The 20,169-nt window shown below is 37.2% G+C and overlaps 1 protein-coding gene across 4 annotated transcripts in view; it reads right to left on the bottom strand.

Moving 5' to 3' along the window:
* The window catches only part of ppp1r13ba (protein phosphatase 1, regulatory subunit 13Ba), a 72,114-nt gene that overhangs the window by 7,482 nt on the left and 44,463 nt on the right, over positions 1-20,169 (bottom strand). For 3 of the 4 annotated variants that reach the window (XM_056476660.1, XM_056476659.1, XM_056476662.1), the window contains exons 5-7: positions 6,166-6,267; positions 3,499-3,673; positions 232-428 (exon numbers count right to left, since the gene is read on the bottom strand). In XM_056476660.1, coding sequence (XP_056332635.1) covers positions 232-428; positions 3,499-3,673; positions 6,166-6,267 — 474 coding nt within the window. Of the gene's footprint in view, positions 1-231; positions 429-3,498; positions 3,674-6,165; positions 6,268-18,633; positions 19,117-20,169 lie in introns of those variants that run through there. The other variant, XM_056476663.1, reaches the window with a different exon arrangement.

Raw genomic sequence — 20,169 nt, 5'->3', positions numbered from 1 at the left:
CATTAAATTTTATGATTACATTGATGCCAATGGCCACTTGCACTGAAACTGAAATTTGGAAATTAAAAAAATTGAGCAACATCGAAGTATATTATGTGAAGATAAATCCTGGAATGTTTCCTTTGCCTGAAGAAATAAATCCACATCTTATATGTCAAAAGTGCACATGTCAAAATTTTAATTCCGTAAGAGATCTAATCCTTTAAACTCAATGTTCCTACATGTATGTACCTGCAGTTCCTGGTAGAGTTTGCGGAGCTCCAGTGCAGCATTACTGGTCACTGGTCCCCCTAGAGGCTGCAGTCCATTGAGACGTCCCTGCCGCAGATCGTCTAACTGCTGTGTGAGCTGGTCCACCTTCAGCATGGCCGACTGCAGCTCTGCCTGCTTTTCCTGGAACAGGCTGCTCACATGCTCGATTTCTGCAGCTGAAAGGCACACATGAAGCATTCCACTTATAAAAATACTACCATAGTGAGCGAATAGCTGCACGATTGCTAATGCGCTTTATGCATATGATAGCGCCTGTGGATTTTTCGAGTGGGTGTGTGTTCACGAATATGTGTGGGAGTGAGGTCCAGTGAAAAATTGTTGTTGGGCCAAATGTCCGCTCGGTAAGTCCATGTCATAAAACAAACTCTAAATAGAGAGGAACGGTATTGTGATCTTTGTTTTTATTTTATGAATGTTACGAGGGGTGAGAACGTCCAAAGGCTCTTCCACACCCCAGCTAGAACTCCCAGTTCAGAGATGATCCTAATGACTGATCCACTGCCAGGAATACAGAGGGAGTGGATGGTAAAAGCAACTGGGGCAAGGGATAAGATTCCAGTGTGTGGTCTAACAATAGTACTAACTGTTAGCTGTAGTTTGACATCTTTGGACAGATTTGTTAAGATTTTACTTAGGTCTGGAAAACATTATATGACTTTTGATCAGATTTTTGGCTTGATTTACAATCTGGAAGTTTCCATGCTACTGCCAGCCTTCACATTTTGTGTAGTCAGAGTTCACGGATTTAGAGTAAACCTCATATCAGTGCGTGGATTCAAAGTAGGAATATGTCTAGATGGGATAAAGACATGTTTGATATATTGAGCCAATTTGGTAATATATATCCAAACAATGAGACACATTTCCTCATAAGTATGTTTATTCGTAATGACTTTAATGTCTGGTAGTGCGTGATCCTCAGCTGTTTAGTATATAATATTCCTTTATATCCATTTACTAAGTTGGCATATGTTCAATGCCTAGGGTTTTAAAATCTGTTCCAGCTGTGACTCCATACTGGTGGGGACTAAAGGCTCTGACATACTTAAACAAAATCAAAGAAAGAACTGGCGAAACATCATTTTGTATTTTTCAGGAGAATCTTTTTTCCTACAATGGAAACATCTACTTGTTGACCACATCTTTTGCAAGTGTGTGTGTGTGTGTGTGTGTATATATATGTGAGGTCTTTCCACCTTCATTTAAAAAAAATTTTTGTTTCAGTCACCTGATACTGCATATTTGTGTAGATGCATGGCCAAACCGCGTAGAAAAAACTGCGGTTTTGAAAATACTCATGTTTGTGTGGACGGCCTTAATTTGACAAGACAATATAGATTGTAGATGGAAACAGGATCATCAAAGGACTTCAAGTTGTGAAACTAAGGGCGTCCTCAAACTAGGTACATTTGCATTGAACTGGATATGGGCTAAAGCACGATTGTCCCCTCTGCCCCGACGGCCTGCACTTATACTGCCATTTGCCTTCCGAACCAGAGCACGCTTACGTCATAGATGATTTAAGTTTAACAGAAAGAGAATCGCTCTCACTCAAGACCATGGAGATTTAGTTATATCGTTTTTGTCGTTTAGGATGCAGTGATATGCAGTCAAAAATTTTGCCAAAGAAATACATAACTTTTGACGCTCATAGATAATCATGTAAGTCCTCGTGCTGCACGTATTAGGAGGCTTGCTGAAGGTGCAACTGATGTGCAGAGAGGGGTTTGCGTCTACAAACTATGACAGGTCGTGTTCATTGAAAAGTAAGAATGATTAATAAATCCATATGAAACAGTCCCTTAAAAGTGCTGTCGCGTCTTCAGTTTAGGGCTTGGTCGCGCTTTGGACTCACACTACAAGCTATCTCACTAAAGCCCAACTAAACCGCTCTCTGGCACACTCTGGTGCCTGAGCCCGATTCAGAGCCCGATTCGGAGTCAAACAAACCAGGAAACGTGCCAGGACATGGTTTAGATAGCATAGTATGAGTACGCCCTAACTCGTGATGTCGAGAGCACCTTAGGGTGCACTCAAACTAGGCTATCCGAACCATGCCTGGGCATGTTTCCTGGTTCGCTTGACAAGTGTGAGTGCTCTGAATTGGGCCCAGGCGTGGATAAGTTGGCCGGCCCTGGCCCTGTTGGAAGAGGTGTGCTAATGTGCAGTTCGGTTGAGATTTGGTTATATGGATTTAATTATCATTCTTACTTTTCAATGAACACAGAACTGTCATAGTTTATTAAAGATACAAACCCCTCGCTGCACGTCAGCTGCACCTTCAGAAAACCTCATAATAACTGCAGCGCGAGGACTTTTATGATAATTTATGAGTGTCAATAGTTGTGGATCTGTGGCGACCCCTGATTAATAGAGGGACTAAGCCGAAAAGAAAAATGAATTAATGAAGGAATGTATTTGTGAATTATTTTGTTCCTGTTTTTAAAATGTGGAGGTACTGTTTGTTTTATGCATCATCTGTATTTTGAAGCCATACTTTGTTTTATTTAATAGTGAGGACCGCAATGGAAACAAGCCAAGGGCTTTATTGTATTTTTATCCTCAACAGTTTTTATTTCAAAATGTATGGAATACTTGTATTTTTGTACAGCTTGTCTAAAATCTGTCAAATAAAATTCAATTCAATTCAATCTGTTCCGCTAAATACTTGACTGGGTGTTACTGCATCCAAAACGACAAAAAATAATACAAGAACTAAAGCAATGTCCACTGTGCTGAGCGAGAGCGCTTCTCTTCATGTTAAACTGAACAGTCGCATAAAGTAAATGTGCTCCGGCTCAGAAGGTAAAATGCAGTGTGAGTGCAGGCCGTCGTGGGAGAGGGAAGCGGGGACAAGCGCACTTCGGTATGGGTCAAGGCAACTGTACCTAGTATGAGTACGCCCTTAGTGCTATAGGTCAGCACACTAACCACAAGGCTAATAGCGCCAACAGCTGTCAACTTTTAGGTTATCAACAATCTACAGAATATCTTCAGCAGAAGAAAGAAGCTCATACAGGATTGGGACAAGGGTGGTAAATGGTAAGTATACTGGCATTTTTGGCATTCAACTACCTATTTATCTGCAATACCCCACCACCTTAAAAATACAGCCAGAACATCATTTGACGTATAATAGCATCTAGTTCTACAGTCTACAAATGGTAATTGGAACTTTAAAGCATTTTGAAATTGACATGGTTAACATGGTTTGGTTGTACGTACACAGGTTGCCATTGATGAGTTTGCTGTAGTCCACTTGACCCCTCATGGCACGGACCTTTTTGAGTTTGGCTTCTTGATTTTCCACTCTTTCCCTCAACCTCTGGAGCTTGTCACTCTCAGACACAGACTGGCCCTGACGTGGGTCCTGCTGCTTCAGATACCGCAATCGTTGCTCCTAAAAGACGGAGTGGAAGCGGGAGGAGAGGACAGGAGAGGGTGACGGTCAATTACGGAATGGGAAGGAACATGCTGCACTGACTGATCATCAAAACAATCATGCAACCGATCAACAAAAGCCCTTTCACACACACCTCACTACGCACAACGGACAGCTTCAAGAGAATGGGATGAAGCCAATAAGGAAGGAGTGGGTAAAATAGAGAGAGGAAATAAAAAAGAACATAAACTTAATTCCAGTGGCCTCACAGAATATGAAGACTAAGATTTAATGTCAGCAGAGACGATGAAAGATGCATCTTACAACAAAAAAAGGAGAAAAATCAAACTCTAATTACCCAAACAGTATGAAAGATTCAGATATTTGAGATATTACAACATTACACAACCAAAAAGTGAATGTATGATGAATGGGACTAAAATAGAAAGCAGAGGGAAGCACAGGCGCCCATGCTGACTAGCATTTTTAGGTCTGCTTAAGAATGAGCAAATACAAAGCCAGGCCTAACAGTCCCAGAGTGTTGACTCGACACAATCCAGTGCTAAATGAACGGACAAACAAAGCAGGTTTTAACTGCAGGGCTACTACACTACAACTGCGTTAACATGCATGCATTAATTATTTTCCTCTTCTATGCAGTGTTTAAAGTATTCGAACGTAATGGAAATCACCAAAAATCTTCCAATAGAATGGAAATTACCAGAAATTAATTCACAAAACGAATGTATAAGTGGTAATCGCTCATCAATACTTATACATTTGTTTTGTAAATTAGTTTTTGGTAATTTCCACCAATTCCCACTGGTTTCCTATCCGATCCGATACCAAGTAAAATACCGATAGCGATACTTTCGCCAAAAATTACTGTTTGGGAAATTAAATTAACAAGTGGTGTACTTAAAAGTGTCACTTCATACTGAATACAAGACATTTCATGGGTTATTCTTGTTTATTGATGATCATACAAAAAAAGAGCCAACTTACATATTCATTGCCAAAAAAAACCAAGACCACCCAAATACAGCCACATCGCCACATTTTCTACCTCTGTACCTGGATAGTGCCTGCCTGCTGGACCTAAGGACTCTGAAAGCAATGTCTGTCTCGCCCTAGCATCACTTGTGCCTCTCCTTTTCTCCTCTTCTGACCGACTAGTCATGACGTTGTCATACTCTGTCTTGTGATTTATATGTAGATGTTTGATTATGTTTGTGGTATTACCACAGTACTTCACCATTTTGTTACACTTGTCACAAACCGCATCGTTTGAGTTTATGGAAGTGAAATAACTCCACACATAACTTCGCCTGCGGTCACCCATATCCAATGATAGTGTGACTGAACAACATATGCCAGCGGACTGAGTGGCTAGCTAGCGTGCTCTGCAGCTGTACAGTGCCATGCACATGACTTGGCAGGCGGAAGAACAAGTAGTTCCGGCATTATTCAGATAAAGTAGGGTAATTGTGGTTACTTTCCGCTGTATTTCTATTTCCAATAAACTTCATATTTGCTCCAAATGACTGAAATATCGATATTTTGATATGATAAACGATTCTAGAACATGCAAAGCTGGTTTCGGAGATATTGATATCTATGTACAAGCAAAAAAACACCAATACAAATGAAAACACCAACTCAATCATCCTTTTTAACAAAAATAAAGCATTACTGTACCTTTCAACAAGTGATATTTCCAGTATGTCACTTACAGTCTACTTCACTGAACATCAATAGACCCCGTGTTGCTTATTTGCAAAGTCTCACTAATTCTGGTAATTTTTAACTACACCTTCTTGAACACATACAAGCACACGCAATGTCCAGTGGTAAGAACGTCCACCCTCTTCCTGACAGCTGCAGTTTCGTGCTGATCTCATTTCCTCTGCGAATGGACTTTCTTTCCTGTTGTTGTTTAAGGAAAAGTACTTTGCATCCAGGCAACATGCACAGTTCCCTCCAGCACTGACCCGAGTCTCATATTAAACTCACACGCTGACCTCAAGACAGTATATACATCACGGAGACACACCGCTCTCAGAACACCATATCAAAAGAGCCAAATTAAACCAGGACGACGTCAAGCTCAACTGCGCGTTTGAAATGCAAATAATTTAAAAGGCTTTTAGAAAATTTCCTGAGATAGCCGCATTGGAAACGAGCAACCACAATTAATCAAACCTGACAGTTCATGCACCCCAGATGATATGACCATGTGTTCGCATGCATATGCCCCTTACTGTATGTATGTGTGTACAGTTGCTTATAGCAAACCACAGAGGTCTTCACTTTAATAAGCAGAAATCAGCAAACCAACAGAGCAACGTTAACAAATCTGCAAAAGACTCTAAAATTGAAATATGCACATCTTAGCTTAAATAAAAACAGTGGAGTTTGGCATAGGGCAGGTAATTTCTTCTTAATTTAACAGTTTAGATCTGAGGACATATAAATAAATAAGATATGAGGCTTCATACAGTGGCGCTTACCTTCGCTATTAGCATCTGCTGCTGAGTTTCGATCTGCTGCTGCTGTCGCATTGCCATCTCCTGCAGCTCTGACAGCGTTAGCTCCACACGTGGATTCCCCACCTACACACACACATACACACACAAAATATTGGTGAATCTGTATTAGAAGCAAACACTCTTGAGTTCACAAACTAAATAGTTTCATTTGGTAAAATTTGAATGATATCCTTAATGAATACAACCAGTCAGCCATCTTTTGTTGTCAGGAAGGTAGCTTCATACATGTATTAAGTCAACAGATTATATAGAACATTTTAAGAGATGTGAACAAAAACAGTGGTCGCGACGCATTTCCTGTTTTACATTTTTAATTTCTACAGCTTCAGAGGATCCAAAAAGAGCCACATATTGATAAATCATGTTATGATAGCTATTTTAAAGGGCACCTATTTTACCCCTTTCAAAACTTATACAAGTCTCTTGTGTCTCCACAATATATCCACTGCTGTATGGATATTCGTTATGTTAGTGTACAAAATAAACCTGATTTAACGTCCACAAACCGGGATTGAAGCGTCTTCTTTTATAATTGTACTGACATCCGGCTGTGGTGATAATGTAAAGACGGTAAAATCGCTGTAATTCATTACACACATACACTGTTTTAAAAACGTTTTAAACTTGTAAAACTCATTCTTGATCATAATTGATGATGATTGATAATCACAGAGAGCTGAACAGATCTTTTAATCCCGATTGCTTTGTGCATGTCCTGTCTTGTTAATACGCGTCTATCAATCAATTCGGTGGGCGGGGAAACTGCACTCCTACGTCAAGTTGCGGTGTGCCTCAAAATAGGAGGGATTTGGATCCTATTTTAATATCAGGAAATTAAAAATGAGACTTATTGTTTTAACATCACCTCAATATAACTGTGGACACACTAGACCTGCACACAGTTCTGTCCAAACAGCTTACAAAAGATGATTTTCATCATAGCTGCCCTTTAAAATTCTGTTATGATTGAATTGCCTCTTGTTACAGTTATGAAATAGTTTGATAAAACGCAGGAAATGGTCCACATAACCACATTGAAATTGTCTATACGCTGGTGTTGACATTAAAAATATATGTAATAGAAATACAAAACAAATGAGGTGTATATACTATTGTTGAAAATTAAATACAAATGTTATTTTATTTCTCTTAGTCAAATCATTCATTCATTTTCTTTTTAGCTCAGTCCCTTTATTAATCCAGGGTCGCCACTGCGGAATGAACCGCCAACTTATCTGCCCTCTTTGAATTTTAGATATTTTTATTTTGTGTTATTTTTCAAATAATTTTTTTTTGCTAAAATATTTTAAATAGCAATTTCATTTATCTTGCTGACTAACATTATAAAAAATAAAAAGCAAATTAAAATATATGTTATACAAATTCATTACAAATTAGGAACACATAAAATTGGAAATGTTGGAATCAATCATCCAGATCGTAAATGCTTTGTTATTTGTAGTTAAATTCTCAATAATCTCACTGTTTCTGACTAACTCTGTAATGTGAAATCAACCCCCTTTTGCTTACGGATGCCCAGTTCTGCTTTCAGGTTTAAGCCAATCACCTTGAGTCATAAATTACATGTGATTAAACACTTGATTAATTGAGTACAGAAGTACTGGGAAAGCAGTACTGGGAAGGAAACACTTAGCAAAGCTTCTGACAACACAGTTTTCCCACCTACGCACACACACACGCAAGCATACTCACACACACGCTCCCACCCACAAAGTATTGTACTGTAGCATCAGCTTTGTACACAAACACGCTGAGCTTCACTTGTTCTAACATGCATTTCATCTTGGTAGAATTTTAAATGAAATCTCTTATCAACAATTAAATAGTAAATAAAATTGTCTTTGGAATTCGACTTAATAATGAACATATTAATGACATGTACAAAAAGAGATGATATTAAACACAATTTGAACATGTGAAGTTTATTTATAAGCTAATTACAAGAGGAGCACGTGAATATGATTGAACATGGCTGGTCCCGCATTAACTAATGCATGATTCACCAATCAATTGATTCCTAACTCACTATAAATAATCAGAGTTTCTTACTCCAGTTATCTTCGCCTTGAAGAATCCCCCCTTCCACCCCTACTCCTCCACCTTTCCTTCTATAGGGCGGCACGGTGGCCCAGTGGTTAGCACTGTTGCCTCACATTAAGAATGTCACTGGTTCAAATCCTTAACAGGCCAGCTGTGCAGAGTTTATATGTTCTTCCCTCTCGCCCTGTTCTTTATATGAACCCCCCCGGGTTCTCCTGTTTCCTCCCACAGTCCAAAAAAATTTGTCATAAGTGAATTGATCAATCTAAATTAACACTATAGTCAAACTCTTAACCAGCAGTAAGTGGTGTGGGGGGGTGGGGGGAAAGATCCCTGTAAACGGGATCTTATGAGCTTTGGACTCTCTCCCGGGACAGCATGCCAAACTCACTTTATAATCAATCATGAGCTAAGTGTGAACTCTTGAAAATAGGGGTGATATGGTGGTGCAGTCGCCTCACAGTAAGAAGGTCGCTAGTTCGAGTCCCAGCTGGGTCAGTTGGCATTTCTGTGTGGAGTTTGCGTGCTCCGGTTTCCCCTTGCAGTCCAAAGACATGCGCTATAGGCATGGGTGTGAATGCAAAAGTGTATGGGTGTTTCCCAGTGCTGGGAGGGCATCCATTGCATGAAACATATGCTGGATAAGTTGGCAGTTCATTCCACTGTGGTGCCCCCTGATTAATAAAGGGACTAAGCTGAAAATAAATTAATGAAAACAATATCTACTCCAAAATATTAGAAAACACTGTACAATAAAACCATCAATGCGCAAATATTAGTGGTTTCATTGTTAATTAAAATGGTTTATTACTACAACCTATCAAATGATTAATGAAGTAGGCAGAAAAATTTAATCTTAATTAATTTTAGATAAATTTTACACTGGTTATACTGGGACTGACTGTGACAACCACTATCCAAGAAAAGCTATCCAGCGGGCATCTTGATGTCAAAACAACATAAAAAAATGCCATAAATCAATTTGATATCAATAGACTACCTTGATGTAAAAAAAATTATTTTCTAAATGTAGCAGCTTGGCTAAAACAAGACTAAACTTCTAATAGAATCTAATAGACATCCAAGAATAGCCCAAAACTAGACTAGTCGTCAAATAGACAGATTAGACAGACTTTATACGTGTAGTCATTCATTTCTGTTTATTTAATGACTAGTTTTGGCCTATTCTTAGACATCTATTAGATTTTCACTGAAAGCCCTTGTAGCCTATTAGCAAAACAACTATGTTTAGATGTCAATTAGACATCTATTAGACATCTTTTAAAAACCAAAATTGCTTGCTGGGTGGTGTCAAAAACAGGTCAAAAATCAATTACAGGACAGACCTTTTTGTGTCGACATATTTTGTATTATTATTTTGGTGGTCAAAAATGCATCAATGTGTGGATGTCAAATAGATGTCAATGTTGACCTCCTGATGTTATCGTTCTGTGGTATAGTATGTTTTATGAATACTAGTTTGTGCCACTACTAGCCATCTAAAACCTTTAATCTCATTCAAGCTGTTGTTTTCAGCAGCTGTGTGGCATTGAGTAAAAGAAACATCTGCAGTAAACAACAACCCAACAAGTACAGTAAAAAAAAAAATAACAAAAGGCTTAACCAGAAATCAGCACAGATCACGAGGAAATGCCTAGAGAGAGCGAACAGGATGCTTAGAGTTATGCCACGTCCTGCAATTGTATAAACTCACATACACACTCCATGACATTCAGTCATATGATATGAGCGCGCACATACACACTCAAAAACACACAGCATACAATGACAACTAACATGAGCAGATGCATATATGAATATTCCAGAGTATCTTAAACAAATCTGGGATAGTCTTTCAGTCTGGCACATCAGTATGGCGCACGTTCAAAATAATTGAGTCACTGGCTTCTCTCAATTCCAATAACTGGCTCACTGGACACGTGTTATACTTATAATGACTAAAACATATCTGACAGGCCCTGGTGAGTCAGAGCAGTACTGCGAAAACCTCATTTACGTGCGGAGGGTACATTTATCTAAATGATCTCATGGAGGCATCGGTGAGATTTTATAAGAAAAGTCAATGTGGCGAGTCGATGTTAAAATTGGGGCTGGTCAGTTAAGATGGAATCAGTGCTAAAGATTTCTGTGAGAGAATTTATGTCGTCAATACAACTGCAGAAAAATTATGTTAATATTCTTATTTATCTCAATGGTTTTTGACTAACTGACTAATGTAGGACCTACTATACATATATTTGTAATTAATAAGAAAAAATCATGTATATTAATAAGACTATACATACAGACAACTGGCATCTATATCATTTCCTTCTGTCTCCTGAACAACAGAATCAATATCTCACAATGTTTTTATTTTGTGAAGAGTCATAATTACACTGTCAAGGATTTTTTTTTTTTGTAATTTACATCACCACTACTGAAGTTTTAGCAACTATGGAAACATTTAAACCTTGTATTAAAGGGATATTTTACCCAAAAATAAAAGTTCTGACACAACTTACTCAACCTTTACTTGTTTTTTACGATTTTGATCTGTTGAACAAAAAAAAAAGGTGTTTTCTTCAGAAAATCTTCTTTTGTGTTCAGAGTAAAAAAACCATAATGATATGCAATCAACTGGGGGTGAGATTGATTTTGAGGAGAGGGGTGCATCTTTTCTGAAAATAATTAAAATAGCTCCATTTCCTCATGAGATCAGGCTGTCATTTGAGACAAAAATAGCGTGATTTAAAAATGCAAGTGTTTTGGACCTTGGATGCATGCAAAACTATTCTAGGAGACCAACAAAGCAAAATTAAGTAGCTTTAAAGGGGTGGTCCACAATGTATTTTTAAGGCTTGGTTGTGTTTATAAGATACCAAGCAATGTGTGCTCATGGTTCACTTTTAGAAAATCACTGTATTTTTTCATATATCTTACTTTGATTATATACAGCTACTCTGCTAACATGAAAACGACATATTTCATATATGTCATATTTCCTAGTTCCTATGAAATGTCCCCCTCAAGAGGCTCTGATTGGTCAGCTAACATAATGTGCTGTGATTCGCGGATTGGCTGCACGTCACCACGTCACGACCCTACAAGCTCACTTTTGGACTGTGTAAACAGTCCAGTCAGAGCAACTGTTAGCAGTGTTAGCTGCCTAAATCAGACACAAAAATTAAGAGCACACAGATGAACCTCACGCCTGCTGTCTAAAATAAAATCTGACAAGTGTCTTTCACATATATTAGAGTTATAAGCTTGTATAAGTAATATGAAACGTTCACATATCTTTTGCAAGTTTGTTATTTGAGATGTAGAAGGCAGGAAAAGCGGCTGCATAGAGAGACACTGCACGCGCTGCTGAAGATTGTGGGTGTTTACAGTGGTTTGACTGATAAATAGGAATTTGTAGCTAAATTGTTAGTAGTGCTAAACAGCATTTCATCTTGTTTACATCATTGCTACAACATACCGTTAACGCTATAAACTGTGCATGTAGTTGATCAATTTTAACAAATAAAATACTTACAGGTTGTGGCTCACAATGCACAGCTTCGTCGGTTGAAGGAGTTTTAACCGAATCTAGCACTGAACTGAGAGAGACTCTGGAAGCTCTCCTTTGTCAAATGTTAGCTATATATTTTTTTTTAATAATGCTCTGGAACATAATTAAAATTTAATTGTAAGCACTTCTCTCTTTGTGTTGTGTCCATTGGGAGCCCAAATACTGAAACAGAAGAAGCTCTGTGGAAATAACAAAGTTTGGACGGCATTTTAGCTTTCTTTGCTATAAAATTACAGTGCCTCTGGCCATGCCCCTTCGCTGTGTGCGAGTGGTGACTGCACGTAACAGGAAGCCATTGTGATCTCCCTTTTTTTCACTATGTAAAAGCCAATGTCTCCTTTGCATTGAACTTTGAGCATATTCCATTCAGAGATGTTGTTTATGTTTCCACAGCTACATTACACATCAACTAAAGTTTAAAATATGATATCGTAGTGGACCACCCCTTTAAAACTCCCTAATAGAGGCACTTGGAAATGTATTTTTGTCGATCTGGTCTGATCACAAGTGGGCAATGCAGAATACAGGTTTAAACAGTATGTAAAATGTTTTGAGCTTCCAGAGATAACTGAAACTGCATTCAATCGGTTTGCTTTTGTAGCATAAATGCTTGAGATCAAATGCTTTCACAAAACACCATCTACTCTCTGTCCACTGACTGAATGCGATCATTAAACGAGCACTAAAACAAGGTATTCTTACTTTTCTGCACTGTACCAAAACATATGGACTAGATGTTATCCACATTTTATTCAGTTGCTTATATTAAATAGTTTTTTTTTCATCAAATTATGAGCTCTCCCACAGGAGTGATGTTGAGCATGATGATATAAGACACGGAAAAGGTTTCCACATAACTGAACACATATGCCAGAGACACATTTGAACGCATGTTAAAGGGACATACTATGCCCCTTTTTACAAATTGTCAAATAAGTCTCTGGTGTCCCTAGAGTATCTAAGTGAAGTTTCAGCTCAAAATACTCCACAAACAATGTTTCGCAACTCTTTGAAACTGCCCCTTTTGGGATTTGATCATAATAGTGCCATTTGGTGACTGTCGCTTCAAGTTCCAATGAGATTGTGTTGTTTTTAAAAGGGGGTGGAGCAACAAATACCTATGTGTCAGCATAGTGGCAGATTCAAAAACAAGACTAATGTCATATGCTAATGAAAGAGAGATTGTCACTAATGGGCGGGGCTTTCCCCCTCTGATGACACATACAATGCGAGAATGTCAATCAAAGTGTTTCGGCAGACTGTTTATGTGTAAAGTCTGATTATAAAAAATGTATTTAATACATTTTGACCACTAGAAGCTGCTTATATTCACAGACTGTTGCCACACAACTGTGCTTAAACCCCTTATAAAAGTGATTTTTGCATAATAGGTTCTATTTAATTCCAGTAAATGGTAATGCATCTCTCTCAGCTAACCACTTTTGATCGATCACTGAAAATACATATTTATATCAGGCGCAAACATTACAAAGATATCTACTTCTGAAAACCCTGCAAATATAAGTCCATCAAATTAAAACTGTAAATGTGATGAATGTCATGTGATAAACTACTTGATTAATTGATATACACAGATAATAATACACAGAAAGCAAACAGGGAAAGGAAACCCTTAGGGTAGTGTCAGACAAACACTGGCAAAAGCACATCCTTTTAAAGAATGCCAGTGTTAGTAACCTTGGATGTTCACACGCCTGAAGGATTGGCCTGAAATGCTGAACTAGCCACAGAAAACGAGGTCACCCCTGGGGCTGATCTGGTGTTGGATCATGAGCACCTGGTGGCTCTGAGAAAAAAGACCATAATTTCAGAGACGTTCTTCAGAAATTATTTAAAAACTTCACTATTATATTTTCAGTTCATAAACTGGAGCATATTAAGTAGAGTAACGCAGAGTAAGTGATGCTCTGACAATTCTGATAACAAATTATTCCTGTTTTACATTTATAACAAACAGTACCTGCAACAATGTTATCTACCAGAGACGTAATTCTCTCTTTCACATATGACATAGTCCATTAGGTCATCGCCTGCCCGCAGCCGCTGCTATTCATGTCTCGTCTGACAAATGAGCCGTAATTACAGAACTACAGTTCCTCCTGTCACAATTCCCAGAAATACATGTTTTGAGGTTTGACATGGAAGCTATATTGAAACTTCAGCTGATCATGCTTAGGGGGTACTTAACTACATGACAGTTGTATATTAAAAGAGGGAATTTTTTATGCTTCGCCTGTTTATTTTACAAGAGTGTTGTGGGGACCTGAAAATGCAAATTTTCAAAACAGGCTTCAAAGTGTATGTTTTAGTTGTTGCTTTTATTTTAAATATGCCATTATGGTTTCCATATACAGTGCTCAGTATAATTGAGTACACTGCGTTTTGAAAATGATTATTTTTTTTATCCATTTTTTATTGAATTAAGGCAATGTTTTTTGGTGCATTTGAACAAAAAAGATTTTTTAAACAGATATATTTATTCAAATAATATTTTAGTCACCAAATGTAAACATAATACAATTAAATTCAAGCAAAATATTGCTACATTTGTATTTAATATTTTTCTATAACATGAATTTGGATGTACCTTTTGGGCCGTTAATGTAAGTTATTTTGTTAGATAAGCTCCAGCTCTGGCTTCAGTACTGACTACTAGGGCTGTGCGATTAATCGAAATTGAATCAATCGCGATTTGAAACACTGTGATTAGCTAATCGCAAGAGGCTGGAATTATTTAACTTCCCCCACCCAGAGCAAACAAAAGGTTATATTCAATTAGAAGTGACAATCTCTATTAAAGGCAGTCCCCAACCATACCTATCATTCTCCCTATGGGATGGTGGGCCTATCAAAAGTTATCATGAGCCAACTTTCACCGGCGGGCCCTACAGTTTGGGCATCTCTGGTCTATAGGCATGTAAAAGTACTGGAGCTAAAATAATAAAACAAATAAAAACAATCTAAATAGAATTAAAATAACCAAAGCTTGTCTGTATTGTTAGTTTCTTTACAAAAATGACAGCACTAGACTAATAATAATAATAATAATAATAATAATAATAATAAATCTTTATATTTATATAGTGCTTTACTGGACACTCAAAGCGCTTTACACATTTTTGGGGGAATCTCCTCATCCACCACCCACGTGCAGCACCCACCTGGATGAGGCGGCGCCAGCAATATTGCGCCCGACCGCACACCGGAGATAAACCAACTCCGCCTTCACAGTTCAGTCTGCGGCTGCTCATTAACCCTTGATGAGTTCACTACACCGGTGGTCAGAGCGCCATGCACCATGCTTGTCATAAATCACAAATGATCAGTGTTTTCAATCACAAGAGACTTATTTTAGGTCTCATTATGCCAAAATACACATTAGTAGTAGCAGAACAACCTTTTACAGTTCATGAAATACACCACTGTTGTCTGTGAAAAGAGTAATAATCATAAGCAAGATCTGATAACATGCTTACTTCATACAGTATACACATTGTGTGCGTAATTAGACATTTTGTGCTGTCCGTATCTGTACTTTTGTGCATGCGGGTCAGTTTAGGAACAGGATCTGTTCACACTGCAAATCTGATATTGGCCACATTTATAAGAGTAGTGTGAACAGCCATGCAAAAAAATCTGATCTGAGAAAAAAAATCTGATTTGAGCACTAAGCCTCGCAGTGTGAACGTAGCCTATGTGAAGCTGTTTTGACACAATCTACATTGTAAGAGCGCTGTTCAAATAAATTTGAATTGAATAAAGGTGAATTACTTTTGGCACACCTGCAAATTGACAAATAATAGGAGTAACTTCGATTTAGATAGTAAATATACTATAATTTTAACATACATGTGATGGAGAGATGCATAAAAATATTTATGCAAAAATCATACCTTTTTAATTATCTGTAGTAACTTGGAGGGCTGGGCGATATGGCAAAAATGCAACCTCCATAATAATTTTCTATATTGAACAATAACGATATATATTTTAATACCAATTGTTAATGCTTCCAGATTTAAAAGAGTACCCCAACAATGACTGAAGCCACAAAAACATCGACGGGGTTCGAGTCCGGTGAAGAACGGTAACAGAAAGCAGGTAAGACAAAAAGAGAAGCCAAAAAAATGTTATAAACAAGTAAATAACACGGTGGGAATCTGGTAAAATATGAAAACGTGGTCAAAATTAGGCAAGGGCTTTTCTTTTTCTGAATTGCTTTTGAAAATTGTTGGTTAGGTTTAAAGAAGTGAGTGGGCAGGTCAATCAATAAAACTGGTTGGGTTTAGGGAAGAAGGAGGGTAGGCATGGGACGATAACCGTTTTTTAAGGTATACTGCGGTTTGAAAAAGTCAAGGTTTTAAGACCGCCAAAATTTTCTGCTATATCGTTCCTAAGGTATGTGTAAGATATTTTATTTACTTTTCTGTTTGTTTTTTCAGGACAACAGTATCTCCAGCAGAAAAGATATACAAAGATGCCATTTTAAATTGTACAGATATCTATATTTTTGAAGCAAATGAAGACAGCAGAAGTGTAATTTTCATTTTTCAGCCTGACATATTTACTGTTCCAAAATATTATAGATGTTTAAAAATATTTTAATGTTAAAAAAAACTTTTAACAAAATTAACATTTATGTACTATACAGCAATATGGCTTAACTGTCTTCCTTACATTCTAACAATAACATTTGTTTGAAAATTCTCCATGTTTTACGCATAGATTTATGTTGTGCATAAATTTTTTTTATTATAACATTTACAACTTTATGCTAAGGTTGTGCTAATAAAAATATATACAGTTGAAGTCAGAATTATTAGCCCCCCTGATTTATTAGCCCCCTGTTTATTTTTTTCCCCAATTTCTGTTTAACGGAAATATTTTTTCAACACATTTCTAAACATAATAGTTTTAATAACTCATTTCTAATAACAGATTTATTTTATCTTTGCCATGATGACAGTAAATAATATTTTACTAGATATTTTTTATGACACTTCTATACAGCTTAAAGTGACATTTAAAGGCTTAACTAGGTTAATAAGGTTAAGGTTCTGTAGACTATCGAAAAAAAAAAAATAGCTTAAAGGGGCTAATAACTTTGACCTTAAAATGTTTTTTTAAAACTTAAAAACAGTTTTTATTCTAGCTGAAATAGAACAAATAAGACTTTCTTTAGAAGAAAAAATATTATCAGACATACTGTAAAAATTTCCTTGCTCTGTTAAACATCATTTGGGAAATATAAAAAAAAAAAAAAAAAAAAGGGGGCTAATAATTCTGTCTTCAACTATGTATATAAGTTTGCGTGTTGTATGTATATAAGTTTTGACACATTATTTAAAATATGTGGCTAAGAAATAACAGAATTTTAATTTTAATTGGGCAAGTAAATTAAAATCCACTGGGTGTTACTGAAAAATATTAGCGTTTTGCCATGTGAACGTCTGAAATTACATTTATAATGGTCTGTAAAAGGTCTTAAAAAGTCCTAAATTTGACATGATGAAACCTGCAGAAGCCCTACTTTTACCCAAACATTTAAAAAGAATAAATTTTAGAGCAGTAATCACAATACCATCAAACCGTGAAACCCTGAAATTTTTACAGGTTATCATATCGTCAGAGTCTTATACCGGCCCATACCTAGAAGAGATGGGTCAGTTGATCGATCAGTCAGTTAAACAGCCAGTCGATAGCGGCTTCTGGTGGATTTATGCAAGAACAGCAGGTGTGAATGGCACTCGCGAGAGAAAGTTGAGATCTCAAAAAAAGCGTACACAGTGGCCTCTCATGGATTCGCGAAAACAAAAACTGCTTGCTCCAGTTTGCTCCAAAATAAAAAAAAAACCTTGCTCCAGGGATGTATTTGGCACTCTCCAGAAATGTATATAGAGGTACGTTTTCACAATCAGCCTGGGTTGGGCTTTTGTTTCATTCTGTAAACTGCTTATGACACATCTTTCAAATTTAAAGTGCCAAATTATGTCATTTAAGGCATTTTTTTAAAATAAAACAACAAAAAGGTGCTACATTTTATGTAACATGATACCAATGATTTAATTCAAGAGTTTGGAAATAATTTGAAATAATTTCCCTTTATAGAATAAAATGATTACATTCTTAAACAATGCAAACTATAATATGGATTCATATCCATAACAGTAAAGTCATTTCCTCAAGTGATCAGTCCACTAACAGTGATATTGAGCTTTGATTTAAAAAACTATATTAATTGCTAAATGATAACAACTGTTTCTCCCTGAGTCCCATTATCTTTTTCATGTTATTTAGGCTATTTAAAAAGTATAAGACAATGCATTCAGTTTTCTTTTTTATTTTAGCTTTTTGGAATTCACAAAAGCATCTGTAAAAAATAAATAAATAACTAAAAACAATTCACTCCCACCAAACTAAGATAAAAAAAATGCAATAATAAAAAAAAAAACTCATGTTAAAAAAAATCTTTTAACATAATGATAAATAATTTACTCAGTCCGAAACGTCATATCAACCACCCAAATACTGCATGTCAGCCGTGAGCATCTCTTCCCCATACAGTACATACAGTTGTCTATCTATCAGCTCCTATAACTAGACAACAAAGTAACCTGATCCAACACTTTGACACTTATCACAACTGCTCGATCAATCTCTCCATGCCCCTGCTCATAAACACAACGCACAAGTGTGACAACAACAAGAAATAAACTAAACGAACGTGCCAAATCAAATCAGTGCAACACAAACCAACCCGCTGACATTACCTGGTGAGAATCCCAGGTTATTCTGCATGATCGGACCTTAATTTTGCTGCATTGTCCTTCAGCTGTGAATTCCTGCACAGTCTCGACGTGATTCCACTCCATTATTTCTCTAAGAGTCAGGTGCGCGGTTCTTCATTTACGAGCAAAGCGTCGGCGGCGGACGGATGCAGTGCAGCTGTAGTGTGTATCTGCGGTGCTGTGGTGGTTATGACACCCCCAGAGTCACAGTCCCAATCCGCAATCCCCTCTCCAAAAAGCAGGAGTGAAGTCATCCAGCACATTAGCGATGAGTCAGGCTGTCATCCTCACTCCCGCGCCACTGACTTTGCGCGTTTCTGCTTACTATACATAGTTCCAGTCTCGTGACTCTGATGAGTAATTAGGCTGCACACACACTACGTTAAACACTGATATGTTGGAAAGAGAAAACGTGACCTTTGTCAAATGTTAATGTGGATCTGTGATGATGGAGACTGCGTAAGTTTTCTCTCTCTCTCTCTCTCTCTCGCTCTCAGGCTCAAATTTGACGTGCAAGCACTTCTTTGGCTGTTAATGTGTGTGCGTGAGTCTCTCGCCCCGGAGTAGACTGCAGTAGTGATGTCCGATTCTTAAACGAATCGTTCTGTTGAGTCGGCTCTTTTTAATGATTCAAAGCGTTCTCAAACGATTCACTCGCAGCTGCAACACTAGACACAGACCATTATATAGATCAGTGTAACACACCCTCAGAAAACCGCCTTAATAGCTACATAATAGCTACATTAATAGCTACATAATAGCTAGGTTACATTATAGGACACTGAAACACTACACTGTACCTTCTACAGCATTTCTTCATGTTGTCCCGACACAAATCTATCATGTTAACGTAATTGTTTAACACATTTAAGTGGAATGAATTTAAACAAGAAAGTTGTCCCAAGAAACCCTCAAGAATTGGGTTGTTTCAGCTAATTTCAAATATGTCGTTTAAACAAGCTGCAATCTTTTTTATTTGAGTGTAGAAAACTAAAATAAATTCGGTCCACTTAAAATGTTAATATAATAAAATAAGAAAAAACATTTTTTTTTTCTGAGACAAAAAGATTTACTTAATAATTTTCATTTAAAGGACACCTATGATGAAAATCATCTTTTGTAAGCTATTTGGAAAGAACTGTGTGGAGGTACAGTGTGTCCACAGACATATATGGGTGATATTAAGACAATAAGTTTAATTTACTGACATTAAAATAGGATCCAAATCCCTCCCATTTTGAGGCCCACTGCAACACGACATAGGAGTGCGGTTTCCCACCGAATTAATAGGCAGCCGCTTATAACCATGTCTCTGTAGTAATGCGTATAATCCTATCAACAAGACAGGATGTCCACGAAGCAACAGGGATTAAAAGATCTGTTCGGCTCGCTGTGAACATCAATCATAATTAAATGTGTTTAAACATAAGTTTTACACATTTAAAACGTTTTTAGTCCAATTATAAAAGAAGATGCTTCAATCCCGGTTTGTGGGCGTTAAATCAGGTTTATTTTGTA

Source organism: Danio aesculapii, chromosome 17 (genome assembly GCF_903798145.1).
Source record: "Danio aesculapii chromosome 17, fDanAes4.1, whole genome shotgun sequence".
Lineage (NCBI taxonomy): Eukaryota > Metazoa > Chordata > Actinopteri > Cypriniformes > Danionidae > Danio > Danio aesculapii.
The sequence above is the reverse complement of the archived record's forward strand: the minus strand, read 5'-3'. Positions and strand labels throughout refer to the sequence as shown.